At 40.3% G+C, this 14,415-nt stretch overlaps 2 protein-coding genes across 4 annotated transcripts in view; both read left to right on the forward strand.

Annotated features, from left to right (window-relative positions):
* The first annotated feature begins 550 nt into the window (after nucleotides 1-550).
* On the forward strand, nucleotides 551-8,962 carry dck (deoxycytidine kinase). The gene is made up of 7 exons (XM_028602633.1): nucleotides 551-784; nucleotides 1,446-1,561; nucleotides 3,127-3,320; nucleotides 5,378-5,525; nucleotides 5,694-5,809; nucleotides 7,480-7,579; nucleotides 8,715-8,962. Exons 1-7 carry the CDS (start codon nucleotides 592-594, stop codon nucleotides 8,739-8,741), a joined length of 894 nt encoding a protein of 297 aa, XP_028458434.1. The 5' UTR covers nucleotides 551-591; the 3' UTR covers nucleotides 8,742-8,962.
* A 1,221-nt stretch (nucleotides 8,963-10,183) lies between these two features.
* Nucleotides 10,184-14,415, forward strand: part of LOC114571586 (electrogenic sodium bicarbonate cotransporter 1) — a 39,415-nt gene continuing 35,183 nt past the window's right edge. For 2 of the 3 annotated variants that reach the window (XM_028602628.1, XM_028602629.1), the window contains exon 1: nucleotides 11,179-11,229. In XM_028602628.1, coding sequence (XP_028458429.1) covers nucleotides 11,186-11,229 — 44 coding nt within the window. In that variant the 5' untranslated portion in view covers nucleotides 11,179-11,185. Of the gene's footprint in view, nucleotides 10,527-11,178; nucleotides 11,230-14,415 lie in introns of those variants that run through there. The other variant, XM_028602630.1, reaches the window with a different exon arrangement.

The following is a 14,415-nucleotide window of genomic DNA, read 5'->3' on the forward strand; positions in this document are numbered from 1 at the left end:
ATCCAATAATATAAGTGACAGGGAGCATTCTGATTAATGAGTACTTTATTACTTACTTATTACTTATTACTTTATTCTACTTACAATACTTAAAGTATGTTTTGTTGCCAGTATTTGTGTACATTTCCTTTAAGTGACCTTTTTAATGCATGACTTTTAGAGTAATTCTAATTTATGGGATTGGTACCCCCCTCCCCCCCACACACACACACACACACACCAAGTAACTTAACACATTTACTCAAATAATGAGATTTTGAGGTACATCAGCACAGTTTTTATTTAATTCTTCTTTATACTTCTACTACTGCCTTTATTGACAGGACAGCTGAAGAAATGAGAGGGAGGAACGACATGCAGCAAAGGGCCGCAGGTCGGAGTCGAACCCGAGCCGCTGCGTCGAGGAGTACGCTACATTTTTTAATGCAGGGCGTTTACTTGTTGAGTTTTTTGTTTTTACAGTATAGTTTTAAGCAGAGCCGTCTTTCTCTATCATTCTGGTATTAAGTACTTCTTCCACTCCACCACTAGGTGCAACAACATCTAAACAGAGCAGCCTGGAGCTGGGGACACGTGGGGTGGCAAGCAGCCATGGGAGCAGCTGCTGCTTACTTCCTGGGCGGATACACGCCACTTCCTGACGTTTTTTGCCGCCAAACCTTTTTTAAATATTCGTTGAAAATGTCTTTAAGTTCAAAGAGGCCGTGTCCCGATTCAATGAACGACTCCATGAACGATTCAATGGAGAAGAGGATACATCGGATATCAATCGAGGGAAACATTGGTGAGTCCATCGATTGTGGTAAAAGCGGTAACGTTATTTCACACAACAGGCTAACGTTATCTTAACTTCAAGTGTACTTATGCCCTGTTGCTCTGTTACAAGTCTACTTATTATTCCCTGTCTTTTGTTGTCTGTCCTGTCCCTTGTCTGTCTGAAATGCCCTACTTAAAGTAGTAATTGCACTTTTATGTATAGCTAACTAGTCTATAATGTGTGTGCACTAAATTAGCCTGTCTCGAATGTCGTTTTTTATATAATATCGTTTTTATATATTTTAAATATGTAACACCACTTGATCCATGGTGAAACGTTGTTTCGTTTCACTATATACAGTGTATATGGTTGAAATTACAATAAAACCCACTTGACTTGTATGAAATAACCTTAACCGCAAGCTAACGTAGCTAGTTGGCATATGGTAGGTCTACGTTAGACAAAGTTAACTAACGTAGCTAGGGCTTTCAGACAGTGCTCACTTTTTTTTTCTTGGTAGTTTCTTTTAACATTAAAGTGTTGCCGCCATTTGACAGCCCAGTTACTGCCTCTACTAAACTAAACTACTAATGCGAACAGTAGCTAATATATCTGCATACTGTGTTGCTACGTGTCATACTCGATATGATTTTTTAAAATAAGATTTCCGGATTCTGCTTGTGTTCAGCGGCGGGCAAGTCTACCTTTGTGCGCCTTTTGGAGCAGGAGAGCGGGGACTGGGAGGTGGTACCAGAGCCAATCGCCAGATGGTGCAATGTCCAAACAAAGGGCAGTGACTTTGAGGTATTGCCATACACTGTACAGCATTCGTGCATTTTGAAATGTAGTTTTTGAAATGCAGTAATGTTTGTAATGTAATTCAGTCAGCTGACACCCATATTACATCATCTAAACATCTGCTTGTTGCCAGTTGAAGGCAAACGGTGTGTTTATGCAATGCGTATTAGCCAACACTATAAATCGGGGATGAATTTCATGAATGCCCTGTCCTGCAATCCTCCCAACCACTGACTCAACATGCACTGTACACATAAAGATAACTGGGCGAGTCTTCATCTGTATTTAGTGTGCAGCTGCCATCTGCACCACCACACACCCAGAAGAACAGATGGTCCCACTCTGGACAGATGAACAAATGCCATCACATCTCTAACATCCCACACAACTGCAGGCCTCACCCTCAGGCTCATTTTCAGTGGTTCAACACGCCTAAATATACACGCACATGCTACTGTGGGTCTGACAGTAAGCAGGATATTCAGGTTGATTTACTTGAGCCAGCATTTAACGGTTATTTTCATTGACTAACCTGTCAATTATTTTCTCGATTTTTATTTGTTCAGTCTCCAAAAACACTAGGAAATTTTGCTATCACAATATTGCAGAGCACAAATACAAGTGTGCATAGTATTAATTTTGTCTGACCAACAGTCCAAAGCACCGATATATTCAGTTTACAGTCAAAGAAAACATGGCCGATACTTTAAAAAAAAAAAAAAGAATTAAAATTGTTTTCCAGAACTCCAGCTTGACCCATTTTAAGAACGGCAACATTTTTATATTGATTTTTTCTTTTACATGAAAGCTATAATAAAAAAAGTCACAAATCATCACGAAGATGTACACTTTTGTTCCTACAGTTGTAAAAAAGTGCACTACACACTGGAGTACAGTGTAAAATGATAGTACATCGGGGTATTATCAGTATGTACAACTGTTGAGTGCTCTAACTACAGGCTTATCTGCTGCTACAGTAGTTTGATCATGCGCCCTCTGCTGCTCAAAAGGCAAACACTTTTTGCAGAGTTGTGAAGGTGTTTAATAGTTCAACAGATTCAATCGTGTAGCTTATTATAAAGAACTTCCACTATAAAGTAAAGTGGAATTTTGAAAAATGGGGTTGCTTTTCGGTTAATGAATCATATGCAAGCCTTTGGTGTGGACTGGGTAAGTTTAAGAAAGGCTGCCTCAATTGTTGGTCTTGGATGTTGTAATTTAATATTTTAAGCTAAAGATACAATTTGAATCATTGCTGTATTCATAGAAAAAACTGCATAGTAGGTAGGAAAATCAGTCAAACGGTATTAATTCAGCAGATTAATCAATAATGAAAATTATCTTTAGTTGCAGCCTAACTAACTACATAAAGCAGATGCCAGCAAAGACAAGAGACTGATATACTGTCTGTAAATATCAAGCAAGCAGTGCACATTAAAATGAACATTTTTACCAATGTGGTACTTGTAGAAAAACTTGGACTGCACACTAAGCTATAATTGCAGGAGATGTGTTGATGTCAAGCGTGAGGTATTAACGTTTTTAAATTCACCCGATCCCTTATGTCCCAGGAGCTGACCACATCTCAGAGGAGTGGAGGGAATGTATTGCGGATGATGTATGAGAAACCGGAGAGGTGGGCCTACACTTTTCAGAGCTACGCCTGCATCAGCCGGGTGCGTGCTCAGATCAGGTCAGCCAATGGGAAGCTCCGAGAGGCTGAGAATCCTGTGCAGTTCTTTGAGCGGTCCATCTACAGTGACAGGTATCTGTGACAAAACTGACGAAAAAAATAAATACACATTTCATTCTGGGGAAGGTGTAGGTTTAAGACTACAAATCAAAGTATAAAAATCAATTTGTGCAGCAGACTTAAAGCTATAGTGCGTAGTTTCTGTCTCCGCCATGAGGAATTCTAAGTAATGACAACAACACTGTCGGCGCGTCCACATGATAGAAGCCTTCCGTGATCGCGCCCCCACCCCTCGTCCACGCAGTTGCTAGTATGCAAGGAGAACACGGAGGATTAAAAAAACATGATGGACTGTTCAGAAGAGGTCATTATTTTCACTTGAGTTTCTGCACGGGAAAGTCATCGGACACCACAATCTTCTGAACGTATCCATACTGAGAAATCCAGAGAGAGTTGTGTGGAGCTGATAGTCTTAATTAGCTTTGTAGCAACTCACTTGGCGATGGTTTGAATGTAACGGACATTCATTATTATCAAAACGTTTCTTGACGTAGTAATCCATCACTGTGATTGTTACTTTTTGGTGAAAACAGTGTTTGAAAATTGCTGATTTAATGTTGACGGAATTTGTCGGAATTAATCAATAGCAGTTCTGATAATTGTCATTTATCAAGCAAAATGTAACCTGTTCCAGCTTCTCTTAATGTGTATTATTGTAGACTGAATATTTGTGGAGCAATTTAGAAATGACACCATGGGCTCTGGTATATTGTAATAGGCATTTTTACAATTTCCTGATATTTTGCACTATTTTATTAAGAAAACAATCGGCAGGTTAATCAGTAAAGAATTAATGAATGAATGGGTAGTGTGGGAATTTGTCCGAAATGAGGCCCTAAGCAAAGTTTACCGAGTCCAGCATGAGAGTTACAAGACAATAAAACGGAGTCTAAGTTTCCCTAGCAACAGACCGGTCCACCACGATCTTGGTTCGAATGAACTGTGCTCCATTCTCTCTCTACGGCTTTTATCCTCCCTTCACAGGGGCTGTCTCCTTGTTTCTAGTCAGAAACTGTTGCCTTCACAAAACCCACCCAGCCTCTTGTCTTGTGCAACTTCCTTGTCTGTTGTCTTTAACTGTTTTTCTTGTTTTTCTGCTTATCTGTCTGGTACACAATGCCCTCTTATGCCATACAAGGCTTAATCTATAGTTAAAGGCTTAACCTTCTATGTGTCAGAGACATTTCCTTGAACCAGTTCCTCAATGACTGCACACAGCTCTTTTATGAGCACAAAATACAACTTTAACTGCTAATATTCTACAGTAGTTACAGCCCCACCATTTCTGCATTCATTCTTTTCAATGCTAGAAAAAACAAATTTTACTTTATCATTTTTACAGTGTCAGTTTACTGTTGCTGTTGTTTTGAAAGATAACTGTATAGTAGTTTAATAGTTTACCCACTATGTCATTAAATCATTTCTGGTGATTATTTATCAAAAATCTCATTGTGTAAATGACATTTTGTTAAAGCACCAATAGTCAACCATACAATATTGTCGCAATATCGACATCGAGGTATTTGGTCAAGAATATCGTGATATTTGATTTACTCCATATCGTCCAGCCCTACCGCGGTGTCTTTAAAAAGTCCAAAATTTCAATTTCAAAATGTAAGGCCTTGAAACGTCTTAGATTCGCTGAAGTATTGTGTTCTAGGTCTTAAATAATTTTGAACAGGTCTTAATTTTCCTACGTCCATGTAACGCTACCTAATGCTCATTGAAATGTTCCTGCAGCGCTTTAGAAATGTGTTTGATTCTGTGGTGTTGTAGTTCTTTCTGTCACTAGTCCAAATATTCTTTGCTGTATTACGACACAACAAATGAGACTTACATGCTACTTGTATTGCAGTCAATCTTGACACCAGTCCTATAATGCCAATGAGGTAATCAGAATTGTTTCAGACAATGTTTCCAGACTTTTTTGATGTAGTGATATAGGTCTTAAAGTGCATTCATAATGGTCTTAAAAAGTCTTAAATTTGACTTGGTGAAACCTGTAGAAACCCTGATTATATGTTCTAAATTACAATCCCTTGTTCATTAATCCCCCTCTCATCTTTCAGGTACATCTTTGCAGCCAACCTCTATGAAAGTGAGTGTCTGAATGAGACCGAATGGTCGATCTACCAGGACTGGCACGGCTGGCTGCACAGCCAGTTTGGCAAGCACATTGAGCTGGACGGTATCATCTACCTCCGAGCTTCCCCGGAGGTACTCCCCCCTAACTCCTTAGCTTCTTTTCTTATATTGTTATATAAAATTACATCCGAATGGAGTAATTTTGCTGCAGAAAATAGAGATCTTTTCACTTTTGACCATTACAGAATAATTGAAATTTCACATCACAAAGATGTCAATTTCCTTTTGGTTTGTGTGTAGAAATGTTTAGAGCGGTTGCACCTCAGAGGGAGAGAAGAAGAGCAAGAGATCCCGCTGGAGTATCTGGAGAAACTCCACTTTAAGCATGAGAGCTGGCTGCAGCACAAGACCATGACGTGAGCCCACACATACACACACACACACACTGTTATGGCACTCTTGCATCAGAAACTGCATTTGTGTGAGGACATCAAATGTATTTGTATTACAGAAGAAAAAAGGGTGTTTGTTATGGCGAGAGCCCACCTCACGACTTCAGTACTGATTTCCCCCTTGAGCTCCCTGACAAAAGCCCCAAATCAGAGGCAAAACGCCATCGGCTCCCGTGCATGTGCTCGAACACGATATCTGAACGGTTTGAAAACACGAGACGTATAGCCGCTAAATATCTGGAGCGGCCTGGGACTCTGCCAGGAAGCTCCAGCCAATGAGAGAACAAGACACGGGTTGAGGGGAAACCAGGGGGAGGGGCCGCCTGTACTTTAATGTATGTGTTGCATTGCAACACGGACCAAAGTTGTTGTTGCACATATTGGAAACGGTCTATAAATAGTAAAGGTGTGTGGAAACAGGCTATTTTGTGAACATGTGTTCCAACAACAACACCGCTTAAAAGCACCTTCTTTTTCTTCCTCGTGTTAATGCTGCAAATCAGCCATCAGCAACTCGAACCGCTTATTTCTGGCGGACATCCAAACGTCCTCTCTGGTGTATGGTATTATTATGCCATGTCCGTGTCACTTCTCGCGTGTGTTTTTGCGTGGAAAAAAAATAAAAGACTAGACTAGACTCTGGGAGTCCTCCCAGTGAAAGATCTTGTAGTGTGTGATTTTTATCCTGTCGCCGGTCAGTCAGGTAGTGTGACAGCAAGTTGCGTAGTGTGAACAGTACAGAGAGAGTCTTGTAGTGGGAACTTAATTAACTTGCTTAATCCTAAACAATCATGGCCATTAGAAAAAGACCCCATTAATGCAACAACCTGAGGGCAACTATAGAGATTGAAAGGGTTTTGCGTACATGTAATCTACATCTTCTAAGAATGGATGAGGCTGGAAATGGGCTGTTTATTTATTTATTTTTTTTGGTCCATTGGGTGTGAAAGGCTATGTTCAGACTGCAGGAAAAAATTGGCCCAAATCCAGATTTTTCTGGGGGGGGGTGTACTGACCAGGTCCGACTACTTCAGAAGTATGAACACTTAAATCTAGCCCAGATCTGATGATGTTTTTTTTGTTTTTTTTCTTCTCAAAAATCCGATTTAGACCTCTTCCATATGTGGTCCTGAATCAGACCCAATCAGTCTGATAATTTTCCATTTTTGAAAAAATAGCCAATTTGGCTCTCTTTCTCTTCATTCTTCTCCTCCTCAGCACCTGCTCATTGATGTTACGGCTGCCATTACACAAACCTTTTAAAATGAAAGCGAAAATGCTTACTCCCTCCATAACCTCGCTAACTTTAGTGCAACAGTGTGCTGCGTCTGATGTCATTATTATTGTTCTTTTGCGCATGCGGGTCGGTTCGAAACCGCAAACAGTTCACACTGGAATCTGATATAGGCCACATTTTAAAAGGTAATGGGGACAGCCGAACTCAAAATTGGATCTGAGCAAAAAAAAAATCCAAATTAAACATCAAGACTTGCGGTGTGAACGTAGCCATAGATTTCCTCACAAAGATAAACAAAGTAACCTGACAAATGACTTGATTTCCAGGATACCACATCCTTTCTTCATGTTGCTTAAGCATCACTAACTGTGTGTCCCATGTCGCCCGTGGCCCACAGCATGGACTTTGCGTATCTCAGTGATGTGCCAGTCCTGACAATAGATGTAAATGAAGACTTTAAGGGGAATAAAATCAAGAACGCTGACATGATTGAGAAGGTGAGTGACAGTTAAACTTTGTCAAAGATTTAAAATGGACAAGTAATGCCCTTGGTTTGTATTACTATATTATAACCCACCAGCTGGATTACTTGTACGTGAGTATTTCCGTTTCATGGTACTTTACTTCTACTTTACTAGATTTCAGAGGCAACAAATAATGCACATTTGTACTTCACTGCAAAGCTCTAGTCACTATTACTGACTTAATGTTTTATATAAAGATATAAAAAAAAAAGGTGACATAAATATAATGTATTGCTTTACATAAAAGCTACTCAACTTGAGTAGTTAAAATCGGCTCCATCCCCACCAGCTGCATCGTTGAAATGCTACCTTCATGTTAATGCATCAGTAATAACCTAGTGATCATTGAAAGATTTAGGTAATTTTTGTCTATTACTGAGCCCAAGTCTCGTTTTCTTAAAACAAATAAAAGAAGAAAAATCTGAAACATGTTTCGATTACAAATCAAGTTGTTTCAAGAACTACAAATGTGCATATGTTGTATTTTTGAAAAAAAAGATGGAAGAATCTGAAACGTGTTCAAATGTGTTTTCACTTGAAAATAAGACTATTAGACAAAAAGTACTTTATAAGATTTATTTATTTTTTTGCAGTGAGGGGCCATTCTACCCCCATAATGAAAAGCTTTTACTTTTGAAACTTTTAAAAACATTTCGCTGATAACACTTGTGTATTTTTACTTCTGTAAAGTTTTCAATGGAGGACTTGTAACCGAGCATTTTTAAATTGTGATATTGGGACTTTTACTCAAGTAAAGAATCTGGATACTCCCCCCTATTTTAAAGGAATAAAAAATGCGTTTTGGGGGCAGGTTATGTAAAGCCCACACAGGTTTTCCGCTTACTGTATGGGAATGAGGCCTGAGGAGCTGCTTGTGTAGCAGTTTAATGTTGATGGTAAACACAGGCGAGTTTAGAGATTGCACTGCCATTCAAAAGGCATTAACAAGAACTAGTTAGCCACACAAAGCTTTGCACAAATTATATGATTTTTATTTTTTTTAAGTTAGTGTGAAGTTGGAACTAAGCAAAGAGTAGGAAAGCTGTGCCGGTCACTGATGTTGGTATTCACTAATGCTAACCACTTGACTGCTTTCGTTCTTTTTCAGGTGAAAGAGTTCCTGAGCACATTGTGAAGACCACTTGGAGATGCAAAATATAAATGGTGCTCAAAGGAAGAAAAGGTGGATGGGGAGTCTTACTTTTACAATGAAATGACTCAACATTGACTTATTTTTCTACACTGTAAGACCATATGATGATCTGACCAGTGTTTGTTTTTTAAATTGTTTTAAACTTTATTAGCATTTTCTTACATCCTCTTGTGTATTTATAAATGTTCAATGTGCAAATGAGATTGTGTCTATTTGTCCTCAAATTACCTGACCTACTTAAATCATTTTGAGTGTTTGGTTATGTAGTACAGGGGTCTTCAATGTTTTTTAAGCCAGGGACCCCTTACCTGAAAGAGACCGAGCAGGGACCCCCTACTACATATATTGTATATCATGAAGTAACATAATAAACTTTTTTTTTTTTTTCCTAGAATACTAGGCTATCAAAATAGCTTAATAATTGTAATAATTTGCATGATTTTATATGTATCTGTGGGTGGCTAGTGACAACCTATAGGTAGGTAAGCCTATCATAAGTGGGGATTTGTATTTGCTAATAATATGTTGGATTCATTTTGGGACTTTCAAATTTTTGAAAAAACGTAATAATCTGAAGGCCCCCCTGCATTGACTCTGAAGACCCCCTGATGAAGATCCCTGATCTAGCAGGTACCATTGTAGCTGGTGTAAAAAGTCTTGGGAATGAACATTATAAATGTTTTTAACTAAAACAGAGATCCAGTTATTATACATAAAGTACTAATGTTATAATTGGTCTTCATGGCTCAGGCTCAGTCTTACAACTCTTCCAGAAGATGTCGCCAGTCCACACAGCAGTCCAGTCGGCTATTTATTGCTTAACTTTCCTACTGGTAGCTCCAATGGGATTTGATCACAGCGACCTGGAATAGGTGCCTTCATTTTCTCTTATAGCGCCTTTATAATATATAGTATATATAATGTTCAGAAATCAGAATGCATAGCGAGGTGTAGCTCTTACTTTCTTGTGTGTGTGTGTGTGTGTGTGTGTGTGTGTGTGTGTGTGTGTGTGTGTGTGTGTGTGTGTGTGTGTGTGTGTGTGTGTGTGTGTGTGTGTGTGTGTGTGTGTGTGTGTGTTACAAAATGAATACGCACGCTCTGCATTTTATTCATACACAGCTGGATTTAAAGTGTTATCTTTGTAGAAGTAATTTTACAAATGAACTGCTCCTGAGCTTTTCAAATTCTGTTGAATTTTTCCATCCAAATACAAAAAAAAAGGTGCTTCAAACTTTGTTTTTGATTTATTTCCCATGATTCCGGTGAAATGTAATTCGCCTCTTTTTAGATGCGATATGGACAACCGGGAAACAATTCGCCAAGTTCAAGTGTTTTGGTGCGCCACCCAAGAGCGACTTTCTGACCACCCCCTCTCCCACCCGGTGGCGTCACGCAGGAGGAGGCACTTTAAATATGGAAAAAGACACGCTGGGCTCACAGAGTCTCTCCACACGGCTCCAGCGAGACCCAGAACCTGCATTTTCTTCAAGATGTCATCTGGGCACGAACGAGCTGAACAAGTCCATCGCGATGTGAGAACCGCGTGACGTGTCCAATCCGAGTTGTAGAGTCGAAGAAACCATTCCAGCGAGACAGCTCTCGGCGTCCCCTCGACGGCTTCGCTTGGATCCACTTTGAAAAGCGCCACATCTTGCGCAGGTGACCATTTCAAAACACTGACTACAAGAGTGACGGGCGAACGACTGCTGGATGCCAGACTGATCATCTTTTAAAGGCGAAGTTTGTCACCATGAGTACCGAAAAGAAGTAAGTTTATGGGCTTTCTCCTTTTTTGAGCGCTTGCAGCAGCCTGTCTGTAACCATGCTGGGAACTTTTTTTTTTTTTTTTTTACCTTTGTAGCTTGCAAGTCCATTTCCTGGCCAGGTGTGAAGTGTGACACATAGGTATCTGGTCATCACTCACCAGCTAATATGAAACCGAGACGCATTCAGGTTAGATGATTTTCTGTGCGTAAATGTGAACTTTCAGTGGCTCATCTGGTGCCGTGCCTTTTAGTAAAACTCCAGTGGTCTATTGATGAGTCTCTCCTCAGGTTTTTACATTCCTAATAGTCCACCATTTGGCTGGGTAAGCCACTGTTGCCTCACCGCTGTGGCTATGAACTGCTTGTAATCGGTTTTCCAAGAACCTGTCCCTTTCAATTAGAGAGACTCAGGGAGCGCAGGCCAAGTGGTGGCGAGTTGCCGGTCTCCAGTGCGACTTTATGAATTAAGCTGTACGTATGCCGCACAGACTGTGTGTGGTGTGGGTGGGTGGGTGGGTGGGTGGACTGGACACCCCGAAACTGCACATTCGGCGCGGGCCAGAGAGTGCGTCCACGTTGCGCAATGACGCAAGTGCCAGAGCCGCAACAAATCAGACTCGAAGGTTACTATCAAACACGGAAACAAACACATTTTATGGCATGGAGTTCGTCAGCTGTTTGAAAAAACCTCACCTGCAGCCGCTGTGAGTTAGCTATACGTTTTACGGCGTCATCCTGAGCTGCTGAGAATATATTTTCCCATGCGGGCCACAGTTCCTCGGAAGTGTAACTATTTACTACTAGTGTAACACCCCCTCACCAAGTAGCAAGGGGTGAAGTGACTAAACGTGTGGGTTCAGGCTGGAAGAACACCAAAGTTGATTCCTCATTCCTCTGTCATTTGTAGAGATTGTGAAATATGTTGACCTTTTTATATACTGTTCCATCCAACTGAAATGTTAAATGCTCCTTTTGTGCTCTGCTCAACGACGTTTTGTGCAATAAGATATCCATCCATTTCCTCATCCATTCAACTGAGGAAATTCCAAAAGTCAAGGCAAACCTGAGAAGCAGGGAGTTTACTGCAGTTAGTGATATTTGCATAAAAGGTACATAATCACCTGCGTACACATGGCTCAGGTGTGTGTCCTTTGTCACCTCTACTCACTGCGATATCGGACACTTTGGTGTGTAAAGCTACTGCCACAACCTTATTTATTATTTCTTTTCTTTTTTTATGTTCCATAGAAGTCATTAGTCAGGCACAACACTGCAAACATACCCTCTTAGCTACTCCGATGTGGGGATTTACTGCTTTTCTTTTAAATCATTGTAGGCTATATTTAAGTTTTGGATTGTTGGCCGCACAAAACGAGACTGAAGATATCATCATTTTGGACTCTGGAACTGTAATATACTTGTTTTACTTTCTTTTTTTTCTAGCTGCTAAATAATTGATAAGGAAAACTATTGTTAGTCGTAGGCCTAAGATAACTAAATTTAAGCGATCCCTCTTTTCAACACCTTTTCAGACATGTTTCTATGGGCATTCTAACATTTAAACTTATTTGCATTCGTGCTGACCGCTGCCTCTTGTCTTTGTGTCAGAGGTGACTAAAAATGTTTTTACAGCCACCTATCAAGCCCTCTGATTTTTGAGCGTTTGACACTCAAAGGTTCACCTTTGGGTGGAGTGTAAGTATGGCTGGTGGGATTGGGTGCGTCACTCTGTAAAGAGATGGGGATGATCCTTGATCCCGAGCAGCTGATCCCCGGCTCCTCACGCACCGGCAGGTTTATCCGGCCTACGAGGTCACCAAGAAAAGAAGCAAAGTGGGAAGTTGCGAGATGAACGCAGCTGGTTGCTCTGATCGGTCTTCCAACTTCTTGATTATTCTTTCTTTATTAATCAGGCAGAGGCAGTCGTCACAGGAAATGGAAAAAAAAAGAGAGGATATTTCCTGTTTTTACAATTACGTAAATGAGTAGACATAGGATCTTATCTGGTTTCATACCCGTAGACGAGATATGCATTTAGCATCAGTTTTTGTTTCCTGCTACATCATATCAACTTGAGATGAAGTCTTTAGACTCAAATGTTGAAGAGTAGATTTAAGAGTCTTCACCTCGCAGCTCTTAACATCGCCTCGTTCTTTTGGTTTTTCTTTTCCTTCATTTCATTCCCACTTTACACGCCGGTCTAATGCTGAAGGGAATGCTTGAACTCTCCTTCTGCATGTCTGTGTACCACCTGTGGTATGTTTCTCATCTTGAGGGTCTTCCTGTCGTAGACCTCAGTAAGGAGTGATTTAAAGTGGCTCCATAGACGGGCTATAGCCAGCAGTAAGCCTGCAATATGAGCTTCCTTTGCTCTCTTGTGTGGCCAACGGTTTTCACTATGTTACATGACCTGTCTCTATAAACACACATGCCATAGCCAACTACCTGTTGCATTAAGCAAATGCTGTAAGACTAAGCTGTGTTCCTGGAAAGATCCTGTGTATGTACAATTTTTGTGCAAGAAGGAATTAAAATAGCTCCACCAGTTTTTGAATGCGTTAACCCCTCTATTCACTGACCACATTGTCAGTGGCAATTAAAGCTGTACCAATTACTGGTTAAGTACAAGTTCTTCGCGAAAGGAATTCTCTGGAGCGGGAGGTATTGTATGTACGTTCTGTCCTGAAGGAGTGCACACAGAAATCCGGAGCTATGTCCAATCTCTCCACACAGTGCCGTGTGGGAACTTGACCCCTCTTTTTTTGTGAGCAACAATGGGCAACAAAAGGAGGGTAAAGAGGCTAATCACTGTATTATACCTTGTAAAGTTGGCAGCCAGCCCGGCCACCCCTCATCACTTGTTTGATCTCGGAGCTAGTGTATCAACATGACGTCTGCAATCAGCCTTCTATCATCTCTCGAGGACAGATACCATATCCACAGGGGAATCCAGATGAACTCGCGGTGCAATCTGAGGAACAAGTTGTATCCTTCCTGACTTTGTTTGTTTAGCGGTTTATGTGCACTGCTCCCATCCCCTCATTTTTTTATTTTATTTTTTTTTTTAATTGGCATCCCCAGTTGGTGATTATTCAGTGGCAAATGGAAACTGTTCATATGTTTATTGACATTCTTGATACACATCCAAAATCAAATATTTTTTTTTTTTTGTCATTCAACAAAACTATTCTCATAAAGTACTTGGTCAGATTAGCAGCGGCAGATGAATTCCTAATTTGACACTGACACGCTTATTTAGTCCCAGAGGAGTTGAAGGAATGGATTGACTTAGAGATAGAAACTGTCTGTGTCTTGAGATGAGGCATCTCATAAAAAATGAGTAAGTAGAAACTTACTCCTTATTTAATGAAATCTTAGCCTCAGTTTTCTTTACTTTTTGTAGTTACAAGCTGGTCTATTGTTTCCTTTTTTGCAGCTGTTTTGGCAAAAAGGGTATTCTGCGATTTATGGTTCTCCAAAACCACCTTTCCTTCCCTGGATTAGTCCACACTTTGCTGGACTGGAGGAGCCACATTCCTTCCAACCCTCCAGGAAGGTTGACACTTGGTGACAAAAGGAAACTCAATGTGATGTAGCCTACCAAGAAGTTCATGACTGGCACTAGAAAGTCCAGTATGACGGTCATTCCTATTGACTGATTATCAAGGTCTTACTGTGATAAAAGTGGTGTGATCCACTCACTGAGGAAAAGGAGCCGTTTTCAAAAAAAACAAATGCATTAATGTTTGTGTGCAGCATTGTTGGTGGATGCCATGGTTAGGTGACATTTTGGTCATGTGGGTGATCAGAAATGCTAATGCACTTTAAAGCTTGCCAGGTGAACAACTTTTTTTTTTTTTTTTTTTTTTTTTTTTTTTAAAAGCCTTGTT

This window comes from Perca flavescens, chromosome 16 (genome assembly GCF_004354835.1).
Source record: "Perca flavescens isolate YP-PL-M2 chromosome 16, PFLA_1.0, whole genome shotgun sequence".
NCBI classification, from domain to species: domain Eukaryota; kingdom Metazoa; phylum Chordata; class Actinopteri; order Perciformes; family Percidae; genus Perca; species Perca flavescens.

Bases quoted from the DNA above. Each gene is read 5' to 3' on its own strand.
- dck (XM_028602633.1), top strand. From the start codon at position 592: ATGGGAGCAGCTGCTGCTTACTTCCTGGGCGGATACACGCCACTTCCT. The intron at 785-1,445 runs GTGAGTCCATCG...GCTTGTGTTCAG, and splicing joins ATCAATCGAGGGAAACATTG to CGGCGGGCAAGTCTACCTTT. The intron at 3,321-5,377 runs GTATCTGTGACA...CTCATCTTTCAG, and splicing joins CGGTCCATCTACAGTGACAG to GTACATCTTTGCAGCCAACC.